Below are 20,521 nucleotides of genomic sequence, written 5' to 3' on the forward strand. Positions count from 1 at the left end.
GCCAATCCACCTAACCTGCACATCTTTAGATTGTGGGAGGAAACCATGCAGACACGGGAGAAATGCAAACTCCATACAGACAGTCGCCCAAGGGTGGAACCGAGTCTCTAGTGCTATAAGGAAGCAGTGCTAACCACTGAATCATTGTGCCACCCAAGTGATCCAGGAATGCAGATTCTTAGATCTTCAAAAGGTGCAAGGAGTAAAAACCATGAAACAAATTTTTTTTAAATTATAAAAAATATTAATTGAGCAAAGGTGAAGTATTGCATATAGTTCTGATACCCTACAGCAGGAAAAATATTACAGCCAATGGAAAGTTACGATGAAGATTTATCTGGAATAATATCAGAAAAAAATGTTAAAGCTCTGAAGAAAGACTCAAAAAATTGAGCTTTTCTCCATTAGAAGCCAGGTTAAGAGGATATTTAAAAGATGCACTTAAGATTCTCAAATGTTTTGAGAGGGTAAGTATTGAAGCATTGTTTTTATTAATTGAGGAATTAGCAACTCGGGGCATACAAGTGAGATAAAATTAGAAATATAAACATTATCTCAGGATGATCACCAGGAAAGGGAGGTTGGGGGCATAGTTTTTGCATAAAATTAGAACATAAAATGCTTCATCACAATTTATTATTGAGGCAAAAAATTGTAACTTAATAAGAATTTGGATAAGCATTTGTAAAGAGAAAATATAAAAGGATAGGATTGAAAGTGAGGAAGTAGGGTTAGGATTTAGAACGCCAGTTGAAGAATTATTAAAGATATTACAACTTAATCAATTAAAAAGTTTTAATCATAATTAGGTGGATTTTTATTTGGTAAAGATATTAAAGCTTACAGAATACATGGAAAATGGAATTAAGATATAGATCAACCAGGATCTAATTGAAAGGCGGTCAGGTTCAATAGTTTGAATGTTGACCTCTTGCTCCTATGCTTCGGTACATTATAAGCACAACAGATCAAATGAATACCATACGTGCCAATGTTCTAGCATTGGGTCTCGGAAGCAGTAGAAGCAAAAGTTAGCAGATGGATTTTGGGCCATCTCCCATCAGTATTTGCATGCAGCAAAGCAAGAGTAGAGCATACTGCTCACTTTTACCTCCTGTTCCTTTGCAGTCCAATCAATTTTAGGTGGAGTAATAGAAGAAAACTCATCTCTTAAACTCTTCTGTTCAATTTTATTTGTTATACTTAAAATGATCAGACGAAGGAGAAGTCCATTGTAATATAAATTGGACATAATCTGTTAGGATGAGGTTCACTATAACAAATGACCATTTCTAATTTGCTGACAGATATTTTTCTTACTTTGTGCTAGGAATGTAATCATGCCTCTGATAAACTAATTATTACTTTTCTATAACTAATGAAATCCTGTCAATAATTTGCACCAAGGTGAATAAACCATTGAAACTGAACATAAGTTCTGTAGTCATTTTCAGATTCCATTTTATTTAACACATTCAGTGGTACACATTTACAATTCATCTATAAACGTTTCAACAGAATTATTTCAGAAATCTTAATGTTGATGATCTTAGTCATTAAAGAATAAGCACTCACTAAAGAAAGGCAATGATTATATAAATCTGAAAATTGTTAAGGCTATTGTCAACTATACTGCTGCTTTTGTATCAGTGAATGGTGACTTTTGATTCATGGTAATACAAAGCTGGTTTTGTACTCAGATGCCAGGTCCTAAAAAGGTTCCCAGGAAAATGACTGCAAAACAATGTAAAACCCTTTCCAAGAAACAAGTTCACATTGCTTCAGCTTTACAGCCTAGAACTGAAAAATATTCTGCTTAATCCATTAGATCTCTTCAGCCCTTTTTATGCAGTTTTGAGCCATTTAAGATGATGAGCGAGCAGTTTCTTTCATGATGGCTTAATCAGAAAAGCAGCCAATGAAGAATCAGGCCTCCCTTTCGCTCTAATACCCTGTCTCTAGCCTGTATTCCATGACATAAACCCTAGCTCTAACCCTAATCCTAACCACCTTCCTTGGCCTCAATGGAAGTTTCTTACCTTCTATGAGTAAAATGATGATTTCCTGCTTTCTCACAGAGAAAACAAATGATTTCCTGCTTTTCGCAGCCCGGTTAACAATGCCTGTCCATTTCCATGGCTTTCTCAAATAAAGACTGGAGTATGCAGCCTTAAGTATGTTATTCCCACCTGAACTGCAGTTTAAGTTATGGATCTGCCATCATCCTCTTTCCTTGACTGTGACCATGGGCATATTGTACTTGGTTTATAGTAGTAGAAGAAAATCAGCAGTAAGTCATAAGAAAAGGAAGTTGTTCTCTTTAACAAGCTTTCGATTCCATGGGATCTTTTATGCATATCTGAGAGAGCATAAAACATGACCTCACTTGTAAAGGTGAAATATTCATTCAATACTGTACTTAACAATAAGGCTCAAGTTTTATGCTCAAGTCCTGGAGTAAGGTTGAATCCACAAACTTCTGACCCAAGAACAAGTATTAGTAATTGGTCCATAGTTGACACAACATGCTTAAATATTCATTAACATCCTTTGGTACATTGCTTTACATAATAGGTAACAAAAGAAGTCTTGTGGCACCCTGTTTCTGAGCCAGAAGCTCTAGTTGAAGTCCCACTCCATCACTTGATGGCCAAGGAAGTTGCTTTTAGAACTTAGCCAAATTGATTGAGCATCAACTGGCAACACTGGCAGCCATTAGGAGTGGGAGAAATTCTTCGTCAGCCATACAATGGAAAGAAATTAGAGATTCTACTATTACTAGCTATAGCTCCAGGCTACAACATACATGTGAAAGTATATATTGCCAGAGCAACTTGGCTTCCTTGGAGGGCTGCAGTTTGCTCAGTTAGCTGGGCAGCTGCAGTGAATCAAATTGTTCCCAACAGCATGGGATTGATTCTGGTTCTGGCTGGAATGGATTTGGAACCTGTCTCCTTGCCCTACTTTGTGGCACTTCTTAAAAAATGTTAATAGGACCTAACTTGTGCAGATATTTGAATATGAACACACACCAGTCTCAATTACTCTGCACATCTTAAAGATTTTCATTTCTTATAACACTAATATTTTAAAAAATGCAATTTCATTTTCAATCAATAATTGATGCAACTACTTGACTATTATTATACTCAATAAAAGTTTGATTTTGTAAAATATTTAAGTGGCATATCTATAACTTCTGAGTCGTAGTCAATGACATAGTATGCCTATTCTGTTCTATCCACTAGCCACCCAAAATACTATAGTTGTGAAGTTAAATTTACCACTGAATGACCAGCTGTAATCAGGATGATATGAAATCATGTGAAATACTGACCACTCGACATTATTCTTTAGCTAAGCTGCATTAACATTTGGAGTCATACAACAGCAATGATGGTTAAATGCAGTTTATATTTACATCACATTTGAAATGAAAAATGATAACATGGTAAATCACTCTTACAAATACATACATTCTGTGCAACACAATGCTCAGCCTCCTTTCAAGAACATATTTTGAAATTACAAGTTAAAAATGTCCACAGTAATTTGAGGCTCTGAACCATGGTCATGACAGGGTCAGAGTCGAGAGTGTGGTGCTGGAAAAGCACAGCAGGTCAGGCAGCTGTGAGCAGGAGAATCAACATTTTGGGCATAAGTTCTTCATCAGGGTCAGGGGTCTGAACTCAAAGGATAACAAAAAAGGGACATTTCTCATGGCCCAATCAATTTCCCGTCATTGAAATTACAGCAGCCGTGCAATATATGGGACATATTTACATCAGACCACAGTTTAAATGAGAGTGGATTAGAAACAATAGGTCAGCATTCAGAGTTTATGAGAGAGATAAATATACTGATATCTGGAGCTTTCTGTAGTTCCCACAGTTATGCCTCTAAGAGGTCTAGGCAGCTTGTTCTGCTGTGGTGTTTCTTATTTTCTAGAAGAAAGAGATATCTTTATTTTTACTGACAGCTTCTTGAAGGTGTGTTCCTTCAACAAAGTGTGTGCTGAAGCAGCAACTTTACTTCTGAGGGTGTTGCTAGGCAAGCTTCAGGACAATTGTTGGCCTTAAATCCATCATTTCTCTCTATCAAAAGATTTACTTTGCTTTCTTTGCACAAAGTAAATTGACTTTTTATGAACAGTAGCCAAACCACAGCACATCTCCAATTTTGACTGTTTAGTAAGTATGGGTAATCACCACTTCTAGAAGTCACTTGTCCCATCAAAACACTTTCAATTCCCAAAACAGTTCCATATCACAGGCATTCCTGATGAAGCGCTTATGCTCGAAACGTCAACTCTCCTGTTCCTTGGATGCTGCCTGACCGGCTGTGCTTCTCCAGTACCACACCTTTGACTCTGATCTCCAATGCTTGCAGTCCTGACTTTCTCCTAGTTCCGTATTACAGTTCTTTATAGTCCTTAAATATAAATTTCTAACAAAAGGCAACAAGTAAGTTTTTCCTTCTGCTATTAAATTACATTGGATATGCATATGCCGTGTTAAAACTAGGAACTAGTTAAAGAAAATTAACTTCAATCCTATCAACCATCTTGAAAACAGATATTTAAAATCAGAATGTTAGGTATTCCACCTCACTGCGATAGCACAGTGGAAATCACGTTCCACTATCCCCAGTATCATCATAAAGTTAAAGATTTTATACAAGTATGCAAAATCCCTTAATCCATGTGTCTTTTAGTACAAGTTGACATAAGTTATGGACCAAGTTTCTGTACTTAAGTATGATTATTGTTTATTACAAATATATACATGCAACTTCTCTCACACACACACACAAACACACACACACAAACACAAACACAATTGTCCACAGGATTCACTGAAATGAACAAAATCAAAAATGGATTTAAAAAAAGAGCATCTATGGACAGAAAACAGAGCTAACTCTTTGGATCCAATGATCTATTCAGAATTTCAGAACTTGTCTGAAAAAGGGTCACTGACCCCAAAACACCAACCCTGTTTCTCTACACAGATGCTGCCAGACCTGCTGAGTTTTTAAAGTCATTTCTGACTTTGTATTTGATTTCCAGCATCTACAGTTCTTTGGTTTTTTTTGTCTACTGAAATTAACTTTCTGGCTTGTTAGAACCTGATGCTTCTAAATCTTCCTACTCCAGGTACTTTCACATGCTAATAGGAAGCACTGGGTGAGTGGTTCACCCTTATGACATTCCTAACTTATTGCTTAAGAGCCACTGCTTATTCCAACTGAGGTGGTAACATAAACTGGCTTTCTTCAGACTTCAAGATTAATTCCTTCCTTTCTGAATGTCCAATGTTTTCTGAACAAATATTCAAATCCTCAAGCTGTTCAGTTCCTGGAAGCCATCACACAAGTTGTTGGCAAGCAAAAAACCTTTGTCATCTACGACTGGTCACTGTTCCTCAGACAAATCAGATACCCATTCCGGGCAGAATTTCTATTCATATACAATCCTTGGATCCAGCTCATCTGCAACTAACTTTCTCCTCCACTTCTCGAACAAACAGTATTGTAAGGTAACTTGCTTTCCACAATCCTTGGTTTTTGAAACTGTCCCTTTCCCTTTTCAGTCCAGAAGGCTTCTTCATTACAGAATAAAAAGATATTGTCATTACACAAGTTCCAGTAAACTGACACCAATATCTTATACCATTGTCTCACCATTGTCAGAATAATGGATACCTCAAGTGTGGAAAGAGGCCATTTGGCACATTGAGTCTACACTGACACTCCAAAGTGCATTTTACCCAGACACAGCTTATCAGCGTAACCCCACATTTATCGTGGCTAATCCACCTAGCCTACATATCCCTGGACACTACGGACACTTAACCTTCCATATCTTGTGGGAGGAAACTGGAGCACCTGAAGGAAATCAATGCACATGGGGAGAATATGCAAACTTTATACAGAGAGAGACACCTAAGGCTGGATTTGAACTCGATTTCCTGGTGCTATTAGGCAGCAATGTTAACCACTGAGCTACTACACTGCCCACTGCTGTCTGCTTCAGCTGGTCTCACATGATAACTAAAATATGATGCACTATAAATTGATAATTAAATTTCAAACATATTCAACGTTCCAACATTAATGCTGCACTAATTGAAAGTTGGACCACAACAGAATTCTTCATAATATAATCTCAGTGATTATAAAGGTAATGAGTTATGATAGACATGTGAGGTTTGTAAATAGCACTAACCATTTAATATATAAATACTATCAATGGCATATTAATCATTAGCCTCTTACTATTGTTGAATAGAAATTTATTTCTTTCACATTATTAATCATTATCACATTAAAAGGCTTATGTTTAAACATATGTTAAAGGTGTTAAATCAGGAATTGTTGGTAAATTGTTGAGTGCAGGATATCCAAACTTCAGTCACTATGACTTACACCAACATAAATGATACAGCTTACAGTCTCTGATTTCTCTCTCGCTTTTTGTCCTCATAGGAGAAACAAATGTAATCATTTATTGTATCTGTTGCTCCCGATGCGGTCTCCTTTACATTGGGGAGACTGGACGCCTTCTCGCAGAGCACTTTAGGGAACATCATGGGGCCACTCACACCAATCAACCCCACCGCCCCATGGCCCAACATTTCAACTCCCTCTCCCACTCTGCCGAGGACATGCAAGTCCTGGGTCTCCTAAAGAGGTCCTAAATTCAGATTAGAGTGGTACTGGAAAAGCACAGCAGGTCGTGCAGCATCCGAGGAGCAGGAAAATCGACATTATGGGCAAAAAACCCTTCATCAGGAATGTAAGCAGGGAGTCTCTGGGGTGGGGAGATAAGTGGGAGGGGGATGGGGCTGGGGAGAAGGTAGCCAAGAGTACAATAGGTGGATGGAGGTGGGGATGAAGGTGATAGGTCAAAGAGGAGGGTGGAGCAGATAGGTGGGAAGGAAGATTGACAGGTAGGACAGGTCATGAAGATGGTGCTGTGCTGGAAGGCTGGAACTGGGGTAAGTGGGGGGAGGGGAAATGAGGAAACTGGTGATCAGGGAGTGGCGCTGGAGGAGACCCAGGACTTGCATGTCCTCGGCAGAGTGGGAGAGGGAGTTGAAATGTTGGGCCATGGGGCGGTGGGGTTGATTGGTGTGAGTGGCCCCATGATGTTCCCTAAAGTGCTCTGCGAGAAGGCGTCCAGTCTCCCCAATGTAAAGGAGACCGCATCGGGAGCAACAGATACAATAAATGACATTGATGGATGTGCAGGTGAAACTTTGATGGATGTGGAAGGCTCCTTTGGGGCCTTGGATGGAGGTGAGGGGGAAGGTCTGGGCGCAGGTTTTGCAATTCCAGCAGTAGCAGGGGAAGATGCCAGGAGGGCAGCGTGGGTTGTTGGGAGGCATGGACCTGACCAGGTAGTCACAGAGGGAACGGTCTTTGCAGAAAGCGGAAAGGGGTGGGGAGGGAAATATATCCCTGGTGGTGGAGTCCATTTGGAGGTGACCAAAATGTCGGCGGATGATGTGATTTATGCAAAGGTTGGTATGGTGGAAGGTGAGGACCAGGGGGTTCTGTCCTTGTTGCGGTTGAAGGGGTGGGTTTTGAGGGCAGAGGTGTGGGATGCATTGGAGGGCATCTTCAACCATGTGGGAAGGGAAACTGCGGTCTTTGAAGTAGGAGGCCATCTGGTGTGTTCTGTGGTGGAACTGGTCCTCCTGGGAGCAGATATGGCAGAGGCAGAGGTAAGAGGTCCTAAGACCATTAAGACCCATGGAAAAGGTAGCTAATATGTTAGTCACATGAGAGGCAGTTGACATTTACAAGACAGTCATTTCAGCTGCACATCATAGCTAAACAGTCAATACATACTTTGTGGAGGTGAGCATACCTCATCCAAAAGGTCCTACTCCTCGACTGCTGCCTGACCTACTGTGCTTTTCCAGCACCACACTCTTGACTCATCCAAAAGCATGTCAAACATTCGGTGGCATATTAGACCTCGGCACTTTGGAGGCTTCAAATGTCCCAGGCTACCTCTCAGTAGTTATTTTTGTCTCTCCCGAGGCATGAGTATAAATTTCCTTCTCCACTGACATCCCTAGGACAAGGGGGCAAATCATGGCCAAAGTGTCACATCATACTTGCACACCATTCACCAGCACAGAGACAGAAATCTCAGTAGATTAATGCACATGTTTGGATAGAATGGGACTGGATGAAGAGCACAGCACTAATGTGCAGGAAGTAGTGTCAGAAACGCTGGCTAGCGAAGGTACTAGCTGCATCTCAGTAAAAGCCCTTTATATGCCATCAGAATGTAATCAAAGACGATGAGGATGTCACATCATTTACAGCACCACCATCATCCTGGTCTCCTCAAACCATCTGACAGAAGGACCATGTGTACATCAGAACATGATGAAGGCCATCTTTTCAGTTTTGCAAGTACAGCAGTCCCATTAAAGCGGCCCAGCTACATTCAGGATGGCAATACTTTGAGACAGCATTGAAGTATGGATGCATGAATTTTATCGCCTCCTTCTGGGCTTCCATTACAGCACTCAAGACATTGGTTAGCTTTCACTTGTGCTATAGTGGTAATTGAGACAGAGGCAATCAGACACCCCATTACAGCTGAGTCTACAAATGCCATCATGGAATTCACTCCGGATTGCACGATAGAAAGGATGCTCCAAGCTCTGCTTAATACCTTTATGTTATGTTGGAGTCAGACTTGTTCATATTCTTTTCTAGTAATAAAAGGTGGTCTGGTAGGCCAGCTGGTGCACCAAGGCATATTATTATGCATGCTCATCAATTTTCTGCTTTATGTTGCCCCATTAAAGTCCTCATCTGAGTTCCCTGCTGCAGAATTCATCTGAGATCTTGTGTTCTGGTGAGCTTGTACATGGGCCACTCTTTCCCTTGTGTTTGCCTGCAGCTCATACATATATGATGATTTACCACATGCAGATTATAATTCTATAATAACCTCTAAAGTACATGCAGTTACAATATACGCACCAATGGCTGCAAATATTATATCAAATGACTGACCTTCCTCTTCATAAGTGCAGAGTTTTTCTTTCTCTTTCTTGTTGGGGTGCATCAGCTGTCCAATTGACAATGTTAAAATCATACAATCATAATGGGAGTGTTCAAGGGAGGGATGGGTGCAGGATCCATGGTTGCACAATATACAGCTTTTACTGTATCTTAGGATAAGAGATTTGAGATGATACATTAGGCAGTAATTTTTTTGTAATCCTTAAAGGCATTGGCAAAATCAAATGCTTTGAGATCTTTTGCAATCAGTACACACTCTCCAATATGTGAACTTTATCACAGATTTAAATTAGAAACAGGAGGTATGTGGCTTTCTATATCTCCTGGGGTTGGGAGTTTTGAGGTGAAAGATGACAAGTTCCTTTTGATAAAACATCAGTTAAAGCTCAGTTGACTGTTAACTAAGGTCTGTTCCCTGAGGTGGGGGAGTCCAGAACTAGACGGTGTAGATTTAGGGTGAGAGGGCAGAAATTTAAAAGGGACCTAAGGAGCAACCTTTTCACGCAGAAGGTAGTGAGTGTATGGCATGAGCTGGGAGACAGAATGGTGGAAGCTGGTACAATTACAACATTTTAAAGGTATCTGTATAGGTATATGAATAGGAAGGGTTTAGATGGATACGGACCAAGTGCTGGCAAATGGGACTAGATTAGATTAGGATATCTGGTCAGCATGGACGAGTTGGATGGAAGGGTCTGTTTCCATGCTGTACATCCCCATGACTCTATGATTAATCCATTTGTGGTGAGGTGATGCTTGCGATCATTTTAAGTCAAGTGTTTTTCTTTACGGTTATGACCCAATGGAAGTCCCAGGTACGAAATTGGTCAGTGTGATTTAAAAATTATTAGTCCATACTCTTATGAACTAGTCAAAACATTTCAAGAAGACAACTCAGACCCTAATTTTTCTAGCTGCTTTAAGCAAGTGTAAAGTGGATTTTCCAGGAGTGATGTAGCTAGTCAATCCTCCTTAATTTTTAACAAAACATAATGTATTTACAGAATACTGAATGAAACACAAACAAAAGAGAATACAGAATAACTTAATTTATCCGAAAACCCAATAGACTACCCCAACTTAATGATGCTGTTCCAAGTTCCTTCAACAATTCCCATAAACAACCCTTGGCAAAAAAAAGGGAAAATGAAACACAGGGTCTTACAGGAGAGAGATGGCAAAGAGATTCAGTATGGAAAACCTTCTTCCATGTAACTGATTCTTTGACAAGCAGCCTCAAAGAACTGACTGCTTGCTAAAACCAAACCAAACCAAATCAAAGAAAAACTGAGCTAGGAGAACTGGCCACCTACTTCCAGCTCAGCACTGTCTCCTTGACTTGTCCGGACTTGTCCAACCTGCCTATCTCCTTTTCCACCTATCCACTCCACCCTCTCCTCCTTGACCTATCACCTTCATCCTCTCCCCCACTCACCCATTGTACTCTATGCTACTCTGTCCCCACCCCCACCCCCACCCTCCTCTAGCTTATCTCTCCACGCTTCAGGCTCACTGCCTTTATTCCTGATGAAGGGCTTTTGCCCGAAACGTCGATTTCGAAGTTACTTGGATGCTGCCTGAACTGCTGTGCTCCTCCAGCACCACTAATCCAGTACTCTCTTTTCATTGTACAAGTGCTCATTTAAAAACTTAAAAAGCTTCTTCAAGTAGATAAACACAAACAAAATGAAACCTCTGTCTTTACGATCCCTCTGAAAAAAATCCAAGGACAACCTAACCTTGTTAAAGGAGCAGCATCATCACACTTCCTCCCCCTTAAAAAAACTGAACCATCAATATTCAAAGATGGCTTCATTTTAAAACCCCCTTAATCTTACACTGTTAGTACACACAACATATGTACACACTACATTGACAATAATCATGCAAACATACACACTAAATTCTATTACAATCTGTATTACTCCTGCCACTGAATTCTTCCGTTTCTCATTCAAGTCTCGACAATGCATCAGCAATCATGTTTCCTCATCCTGCCCCATGTACAGTTTTCGAATTGAATGGCTGTAACAACAAGCTCCATCTAAACAGTCAAATTTCTCTACAACCTTCAATGGGTTATGATCAGTGTATGTATTTGTCACAGATACATTACTGGTAACATAAACATTGAAATGTTGCAATGCCAACATCAAGCTCAAAGTCTCCTTCTCAACTGTTGAATATTTCTGCTAATTAATGTTCAATTTCCTGGAGAAATACCTGATGGGTCTTCCTATTTCCTCGTTACGCACTGCACCAACATCCACATCACTTGCATCGATAGCCACCTAGAATGGCTTTGTGTAATTAACTGTGGCTAACATTGGGGCAGTGGTTAACACAGCTTTCAGGCGTCAAATGCCTTCTGACAGTCCACTTCCACTGAAACTCCTTGCCTTTCTTTAGCAATTCAGTGAGTGGAGCAGCCACACTGCTAAAAGTTGGTATAAATTTCCGATAAAATCCACTCAATCCCAGGAATCATAGTACTGCTTGTTTTATTGATGATCTGGGAAACTCCCCAGTTACTTTTGTTTTTCCATTCCGTGGGGTTATTTGTCTATGTCTAATAACATGGCCCGGGAAGGTGACTTGCGCTTTGGCAAATGCACTTTTAGCTTGGTTTATCACTAAGTCTGCCTTCAGAAGTTGATTGAACAATTCCGATAAATGTTGCAAATGTTCCTTCTATGTGTGATTAAAAATCACCAGGTCATCTACCTATACGATACAACTGGGTAATCCAGAAATGACCTATTTGTTTGGTCTTTGAAATGTGGTTGGTGCATTAACTGATACAGTCCAATCAGCCTTACGAAAGCTGAAATTGTCTTCACTGCCAGGATCCTCTGAGCAAATCCAACTTAGAAGTAAAAGTTATTTGCCCAACCTTTTCAATATAGTCTTCCAAACATGGAAACATAATATGCATCAGTCTTTGTAACTGCACTGACTTTGCGATAGTCTACACATAACCGTTGGGTACCATCTGGTTTTGGTACCATTACCATGGGTGAGCTCCAGTCACTGTAACTCATTCAAATTATGTCATCTTGGAGCATGCATTCAATCTCCTTTTGAACCTGTGCCAACTTTGGAGGGTTATGCCTACAAGGATGTTGCTTAATTGGAACAGCATCTCCTGTATCTACATTATGCATAATTAGGTTAGTACTTCCCAGCTTATTTCCACATATCTCCCCATGCAATAGCAATAACTCTTTCAGGTCATTTTGATTTTTCTCTGGAAGGTAACTCCTCAATAAGTTATCCCAATTTTTGACAACATCCCCATTGTCGAATTTAATTTAAGGAATGTCCGATTCAGAATCCTCTGAGCTTAGTTCGTCATTCTGTGTTGTAACCAATAACACAGTCTCCCTTTGTTTTCCTTCCCTGTCAAAATACCTTTTAAGCATATCCCACAACACACCCTGTGAGATTTCTTTCTGTTTGGAGTTCTTACCAAATTGTTCAATCACCTTTCAACTTGATAAGGTCCACTAAACCTTGCTTTTAAAGGTTCACCTACTGCTGGAAGTAACACAACACCTTATCTCCAATAGCAAATTGCAAGTTTTTGATTTCTTGTCTGCTTCCTGTTTCACTGTATGCTGTGATACTTTTAAATGCTGTCTAGCCAACTTCCTCACTCTAATTAATCATTCCCTGAAATCTGACACAATTTCCAAATATGTGGTCTCTGAATTCTGACTTACCAATTTCTCCTTAAACAGTTTTAGTGATCCTCTCACTTCATGCCCAAAAACTAATTCAAATGGATTGAATTTAGTCGATTCATTTGGTGCATATCTGATCGCAAAAAGTACAAACAGAATTCCCTTATCCCAATCATCTGGATAGTCCTGACTATAAGCCCTCAACATGATCTTTAATGTCTGATGCCACCTTTCTAGCGCTCCCTGCAATTCTGGATGGTAGTAGATTTGAGTTGTTTTATTCATAAGCTGCCCATAGCTTACTTGAATAATTTCGATGTGAAGTTTGACCCTTGATCTGATTGTATCTCTGAGGGTAGTCCATATCTAGTGATAATTTTGAGTAACTCCTCTACATCCTTTTGGCTGTGATAGTGCATAATGGAATGGCCTCTGGAAATCTACTAGGCACATATTATTGTTAACAAATACTGATTGCCACTTTTTGTTTTAGGTAGGGGTTCTACGCAATCAATTAAGACTTTTGTAAAAGGTTCCTCAAATGCAGGAATAGGTATCTAAGATGCAGGTTTTATTACTACCTGTGCTTTTCCAATTATCTGACATATGTGACATATCTGGCAAAATTCAACTACACCTTTGTGCAGTCCAGGCCAAAAAAACTGTTTTTGTATTTCAGCTTGGGTTTTTCTTACTCATAAATGATCCCATTCTGGTAGTTTGTGTGCTACCCGCAACACCTCCTTTCTGTAGCCCACTGGCAATACGACTTGATGAACTTCTGCCCATTTCTCATCTGGAGACCTGTGATGGTCTCCATTTCCTCATTAACACATCATTTTTAAGATAGCAGCATTCAGGGATATATCTAGATTATTCTTCCACGTATGCTTTTTGATACAATTGATTTAGTTTCTCATCTTTCTGCTGTAATTTAGTTAATTTCTCTGAATTAAAGATGTCTGCTTTGACATCTATTTGCTCCTGGTTTGTCTCAACCATTTGATCAAACAGGGTCTCTGCTAATTCCATTTCAACTTTCTTATCTGTACTCTTTGATCTCTCTTGGTTCAACTGGTGACATTGTGGCCTCATTAGCACACAGTCAGGAAAAATCCCAGGATATGCGTCTTTTAATAGTTCAGTTGCCTGAGTTTCCAATGGCTTTCCAAACACAGTAGGCAGCACACCTACCTGTTAAGCAGCTAAATCATTAGCAAGGACAAATTGTATTCCTGGAGCTGAGAGTTTGCCCAGTACTCCTACCACAATTTCTCCACTCTTCACTGGACACTCGAACCTCACTTTACATAATTCAGCACTTCTTGATAATAATATTTTTTATTGATGTGACAATTGACCTTGCATGTGTTAAACAACCTCTGGCAATGCTACCAAGTTCACAGAGTTAAACTCCTCACATTATTTGCTCTTGGCACCTACTCCCACCTACACCTCTTAGATGTCTGACATGTCTCCCTCCAAAGAAACTCCAAAGAAAAATAGCCTTCCTCGTTCCTCATTCAGACCACCTGTACACTACTACCTCCAAAACAGTATGATGATCTTACTGGAGTCCTCTCTCTGCCTGGTGTACCATGTTCCTTTGACTGTATCAATATCAGTTATTTGCAGCTTTCACATATCAACTGAAGCCTCCTCTTCAAGGGGAAAGACTTTCTTAAAGAACCAGAGTCTAGTTTAAACACCTATTAACCTTATATACACTTTAAGTTATGGCAACAACAGGGTTGTGAATGCAAAAATAGAGATTATTTGATGCATTAAATTCATGCTGGCATTGGAACAATCCATTGAGATTTATTACCCCACGGCGTATTTCCCTCAAATGTTCATTGAATTTATTTTCAAGTTATCAATCAAACTCCTTCCAGCACTTTTGTAGGTAGCAAGATCTAGGTCAATACAAATCAATACAAATCACTGCATTAAAAAAAATTCTATCACATAATCCCCATTGCATTGCATGAAGAAAACCGTAAATCTACATTCCAAAGTTCTTCATCAGTTAATGAGAACAGCTTTCCTTTACCTACCTTAACTAAACTTGCTATAATGTTGTATATGTTTATCAAATATCTCCTTAATCACTTTGCTCCGAAGAGAATACCATCAGCTTTTCCAACGTCACCTTGTTACCAAAATTTCTAAGACTTGGGACCAATCTGGTAAATTTCCTCTACACTCATTCAAGGACCCTCACATCATTCCTAACTCTATAGACTTCTTGTGGTGCATGCAGCCATCAGCAATGTGGATCATATCGAGCTACATGCAATGATTATTTAAATGAAGCAGCACAAAATTTAACTGGTGATGAGGGGTCTCAATCTTAGACATTATACACCACTAGTCAGAATCTGCTAACAATGACCTATTTATTCTGACTCGCTGTTTTCTGTCTGTTAGCAATCTTTAATCCATGCCAGCATATCACCTCTAATACCACATGCATTAATTTTGCTAACTAACCTCCTGTGGGGAACCTTACCAAAATGCTTCTGAAAATCCAAATATATTACATTCATCAACTCCATGTTATCTATCTTGCAATTTTGATACTAACATTCTCAAAGAACACAAGAAAGTTTGTCCAATATGTTTTTCCACTCACAATCCATGCTGCCAATGCCCAATCAGATAATTTTTAAAATCCAAATGTCCATTTATCATGTCTTTCATGACAGATTCTAGCATTTCCCCTACTACTTATGTCAGGCTGATGTGTCTGTAGTTCCTTGCATTTGCCCTTGCTCTCTTCTTAAATAATGGAGTGATATTTCCATGCTTCTAATCTGCAAGAATCAATCCAGAATGTATGGAATTTTCAAAAACTGTCTCCATTAAAACAGCCCTCAACACTCTGGATTGTAGATTACTAGGTGCTGGGGACTTAAATACTTCCAACCTTGTTGATTTCTCTAATATATCCTTCTTACTAATATTAATTTCCTTCAACTCGTCATTATCCCTCATCACTTGAATCCATAACTCTGGGAGGTTTCTCCAATTTTTCTTAGCAGTAACCATTTAACTTCTTTGCCAGTAAAGTTCATTTTTTGAATGCAGACCAAGAAACACAATTCCAGATTCCAGAAAATTTATTTAATTATAACAGGGTTGAATAGAGTCCCCTCCAATAAACACAGCGAAAGCTATTTAGAATAACTACACTTATCATTCACTTATGAAAAAGAAAATGCAAGGTTCTACACTTACTGCTTAGATGAAAATTTATTGTTTAAGGAATTTATCTGCACAACATATTGATTTCTGTAGCCACAAAACTCTAATTTTACTTTAAAAAGTAAACTTCAAGCTGGCTTTAATTTATCTTTTCATATTTAACAGAAACCAGATGAGTATTAAAGAGGTGAATAAGAAAAGCATTCACCAACATTAAATCAAATGCATTTTGCATCACAATATGTTCAAAATTCAGAGGTCAATCAGCATCTGTCCACAAAAAGGATGGGTTATAAAGTTTCAGATTTAAGACCTTCATCACACCAAGAACACAACCTGACTGTTCTGCTTACAGCTGCAGTGCATTTTATTTTATTAATTCAAAGAAAGACAGCTTTCATCATTGGGTTGTTTTCAATATAATAATGCTCCAGAACTCCTTCAGAATCAGCTTCAAAGCAAGCAGACTGTACTAACTTATTTAAATCTCGATCTGTTTCATGTGCCACAGATTTCTTTTGAACAGTTCTCATCGTTAAATTGCATTTGGCTCTCTTAACATATGCTTGAAGTATTAAAAGTGACCTTTCATTATGGACTTTGTTCGGCCATTGCTCTGGTCAGTACAAATGATGGAAAAATACCCAGAATCTGTTCATGCAATTTTTCCACCTCTTTAGCCTCCCTCTGACTTTCTGTGATTATAGGCGAAATTATAACTTCAACTAAAACATTCTCCAGGAGTAAAGCAACTCTGTCCACACGCAACCTCTTAAACCTAATTACTAATAATTTACACAATGGAACCCGGATATTTTCCCCACTTACTACATTTATGAACATATTGGCCTTCTTTGATCTCTCTGAAGGATAACTTTAATCCCGGCTTGGGCTGACAACAGGCAAGTAGAATTCATCCACAAGTACCAAACAATAACCATTTTGAACAATAAAAAGTCAATTAATGACATCACCATCATTGAATTCTCCACTATTCTGTGGGGATCCTTTTGCTAGAAACTGAATTAGACTAGTCATGTAAGTATTTTTGGCTACAAGAGCAGGTCAGAGGTGAGGAATCCTACAGCAAGTAACTCACGTCCTGACTCTCCAAAGCCCATCCAATATCTCCAAAGCAAAGATCAGGAGTATAATGGAATAGTGCTCACTTGCCTGGAAAAGTGCAGCTCCAACAACATTCTAGAAGCTTGATGCCAGCTCAGATAAAGCAGCCTGTTTGATTGGCACAAACTTACAAATATTCAGTCCCTCCACCACCAACACTCAGCAACAATAGTTTGCACCATCTATAAGACAAACCACAGAAATTCACCATTGCTCCCTCGACAGCACCTTTTACTACTAATATCTAAGACAAGGGCAGCAGATACGTGGAAACCCCACCACTTGCATGTTCCCCTCCAAACCTCTGTCCATCATGACTTGAAAATATAGGGCTTGACACTGTATCAAAATCCTAGAACTCTCTCCTTAATGGCATTGTGGGTGTACCTACATCAAATGGACTGCAGTGGTTCAAGGAAGCAACTCACCACCATGAGGCAACTCAAGAAGGTAACACACCATCACCAACTCACTTGGATGGGCAATAAATGAAGTCACAGCCAGCGACCCCTACATCCCATGAATGAATGGAAAATATGTTGCCATTAGCCATAACATTGAATTACAATTGGCAAAACCCACACTGCTGGCACACCTATGTTATGGTGTGACTAAATCATCTTGGATGCCTTGTGTAGATTTGCCGCAACCAATCCTTCTTAATGGTGTTAGCCTAATCTGCTGACACCAAGTGGAGAATGATATCACAAAGTTATTGGCAGAAGATAGGCTCAATCTTGATCAACAGCAAAGGAATTTTTCCATAGTTTTTATTATATACGGTGGTATTTCTTATGAGGCATCAGGTTCAGTTAAAGAGAAAGCACACATTACTGTTTCTACATTTACTGAGCATTAGAACAATTTGGACCAAACACTGCTACTTCTCACTGGACAGATATGTTGATGTTAGAAACATAGCTACTTTTATATACCTTGTGATTTTGAGAAGTGGAATTTCAAGGGCTCAGGGTCACTGTACTAACAAGTTTATTTTTTGACTCGGGTCAATATCATGCAGGCTTATTTGATACAATCATGTATGTTGAACTGAAGTGCCTAATTTGAAGTTGAACTGTTAATTTACATGTCACTTTATCATTTGAATTGCATAATCTCAGAATCAACTAAATTTTGTTCATTCAAAAAATTCTGAAGCAGTTTAAGTACAAATTAATAGCTCATTTACTTATTTTAGTGAAAAAGTAGACTAGCTTACTACTGTTTTACCTTTCTAAATGAAAACATGGTCTAACCAAAATGAGTCTCAGAAATATCTCTAGCAATCTTTAATAATTACCTGAAGAGTTAAAACTTCATTCATTTGTGTTGACGTTATAAGATCTTTTTCCAAAAGAGGATTCTGTTCATAGTAGAATTCTTCCAGTTTAAGGTGCAGTAACTTCAAAAGTACAAAATAAAAAGCATCTTTGTTAAGCGTATATATTTACTTTGCTATATTTATATATTATAACTCTTGCATCAACGTACATTTCTTTTGGTCACATGGACAACTTTTGTCAACAGCTTGACAGTGTAGTGGGAAGTGTTTTGCTCTCTTGCTTTTACACATTTCCTATAAAAGTACAATTAAAACAAAATATATAAAAGTTTAAAGTTCTGGCAGCATCCACAGTAAACAGTGATTTCATGGCAGGGAATGCTTTACAGTGATGAATACCACCACAACAATATTCAGCAAGAGATGAGCTATGAAAGAGCCTCCTGGTTAAACAATGAGATTCTGCAACACAACCAAACATTTTCTGCACAATTCCATTGCCATTAATAGAGTTAAACAGCATGGAAACAGGTCCCTCAGTGCAACTTGTCCTTGACGACAAGACATCTCAATCTGACCTAGTCCCATTTACCAGCATTTAGCCTATCTAACCCTCTAAATCCTTCCTATTCACATAACCATCCAGATGACTTTTAAAAGTTGAAATAGTATCTGCCTCCACCACTTCTTCTGGCAGCTTGTTCCATATGTGCACTACCTTCTGAGTGAAAAAGTTACTTATCCGATCCTTTTTAAATCTTTCCATTCTTACCTTCAACCTATGCCCTCTACTTTGGACTCCCCCACTCAATGAAAAAGACCTTGTTTATTCATGCCTCTCATGATTTTATAAAGCTCTATAAGTTCACTCCTCAGTCTCCAACACACCAGGGGAGAAAATGCTCCAGTCTATTCAGCTTCGCCCTATAACACAAACCCTCCAGGCCCAGCAAAACCCTTGGAAATCTTTTCTGCACCCTCCCAAGCTTAACAACATCCTTCCTAAAGAAGAGCAACCAAAATTGTATGGTCCTCATCAATGACCTGTACCGCCACAACATGATATTCCAACTCCTACACTTATTGTTTTGACCAATGAAGGCGGGTATGCCAAACTCCTCCTTCGCCATCTATCTACCTGTGACTCCACATCCAAGAAACTATGCACCTGTGCCTCTAAGTCTGTTTATTTGGCAACACTCCCCAGGGCCTGACCATTAAATGTATAAGTCTTGCCCTGATTTGCCTTACAGAGATGCAATACCTCACATTTATCTAAATTAAACTCCATCTGCTACTTCCCAGCCCATTGATCAAGGTCCCGTTGTATTCTAAGATAATGTTTTTCGCTGTCCACTACACCACCTGTTTTGGTGTCATCTGCAAACTTATTAAACATACGTCCTATATTCACATCCAAATCATTTGTATAAATGACAAAAGCAATGGACCCATCATCGATCCTTGGGGCACACCATTGAAAAGCAAACCTCCACCAGCACCACACCCTCTGTCCCCTACCTTCAAGCCAATTTTGTATCCAATTGTCTAGCTCCCCCAGATCCCATGTGATTTAGCCTTGCTAACCAGTCTACCACACAGAACCTTATCGATAGCTTTGCTTTCCATATAGACAACATCCACCACTCTGCCTTCATCAATCATTTTTGTTACCTCTTCAAAAAACTCAATCAAGTTAGTGAGAGACAATTTTCCATGCACTGAGCCATGTTGACTATCCCTAATCAGTCTTTGCCTTTCCAAATGCATGCAAATCCCATCCCTCAGAATCCCCTCCAACAACTTACCCACTACGGATGTAAAGCTGACCTTTCTACAGTCCCTGGGCTTTTCCTTGCTACCTTTCTTAAATAATGGCACCACATTAGCCAGCCTCCACTCTTCCCACATCTCACCCTTGACTGTCGATGAGACAAATATTGTAGAAAGGGGCCCAGTAATGTCTTCCATAGCTGCCCAGAAAGTTCTGGGAAATACCTGATCAGGTCCCAGGAATTTATCTTAACTGCCTTTGTGCATTTTAAGATCTCCAGCAACTCCCATTCTGTAATAAAGATAATTCAAGAATAACAGCAGAAAGGTAGTATGGGTGTTTTTTTCAAAATTAAATTTTAGAGCAAATATTTCACGTTACGTTGGTTACATTTTATTT

The 20,521-nt window shown here is 39.2% G+C and overlaps 1 protein-coding gene across 4 annotated transcripts in view; it reads right to left on the minus strand.

Annotated features, from left to right (window-relative positions):
• The window catches only part of lrrc69 (leucine rich repeat containing 69), an 80,457-nt gene that overhangs the window by 17,764 nt on the left and 42,172 nt on the right, over window positions 1-20,521 (minus strand). For 2 of the 4 annotated variants that reach the window (XM_072570260.1, XM_072570261.1), the window contains exon 6: window positions 18,367-18,468. The exons of 1 other annotated variant lie outside the window; for it this stretch is intronic. In XM_072570260.1, coding sequence (XP_072426361.1) covers window positions 18,367-18,468 — 102 coding nt within the window. Of the gene's footprint in view, window positions 1-8,099; window positions 8,921-18,366; window positions 18,469-20,521 lie in introns of those variants that run through there. One more of the 4 variants, XM_072570263.1, reaches the window with a different exon arrangement.

Source organism: Chiloscyllium punctatum, chromosome 5, assembly GCF_047496795.1.
Source record: "Chiloscyllium punctatum isolate Juve2018m chromosome 5, sChiPun1.3, whole genome shotgun sequence".
Classification (NCBI taxonomy): Eukaryota; Metazoa; Chordata; class Chondrichthyes; order Orectolobiformes; family Hemiscylliidae; genus Chiloscyllium; species Chiloscyllium punctatum.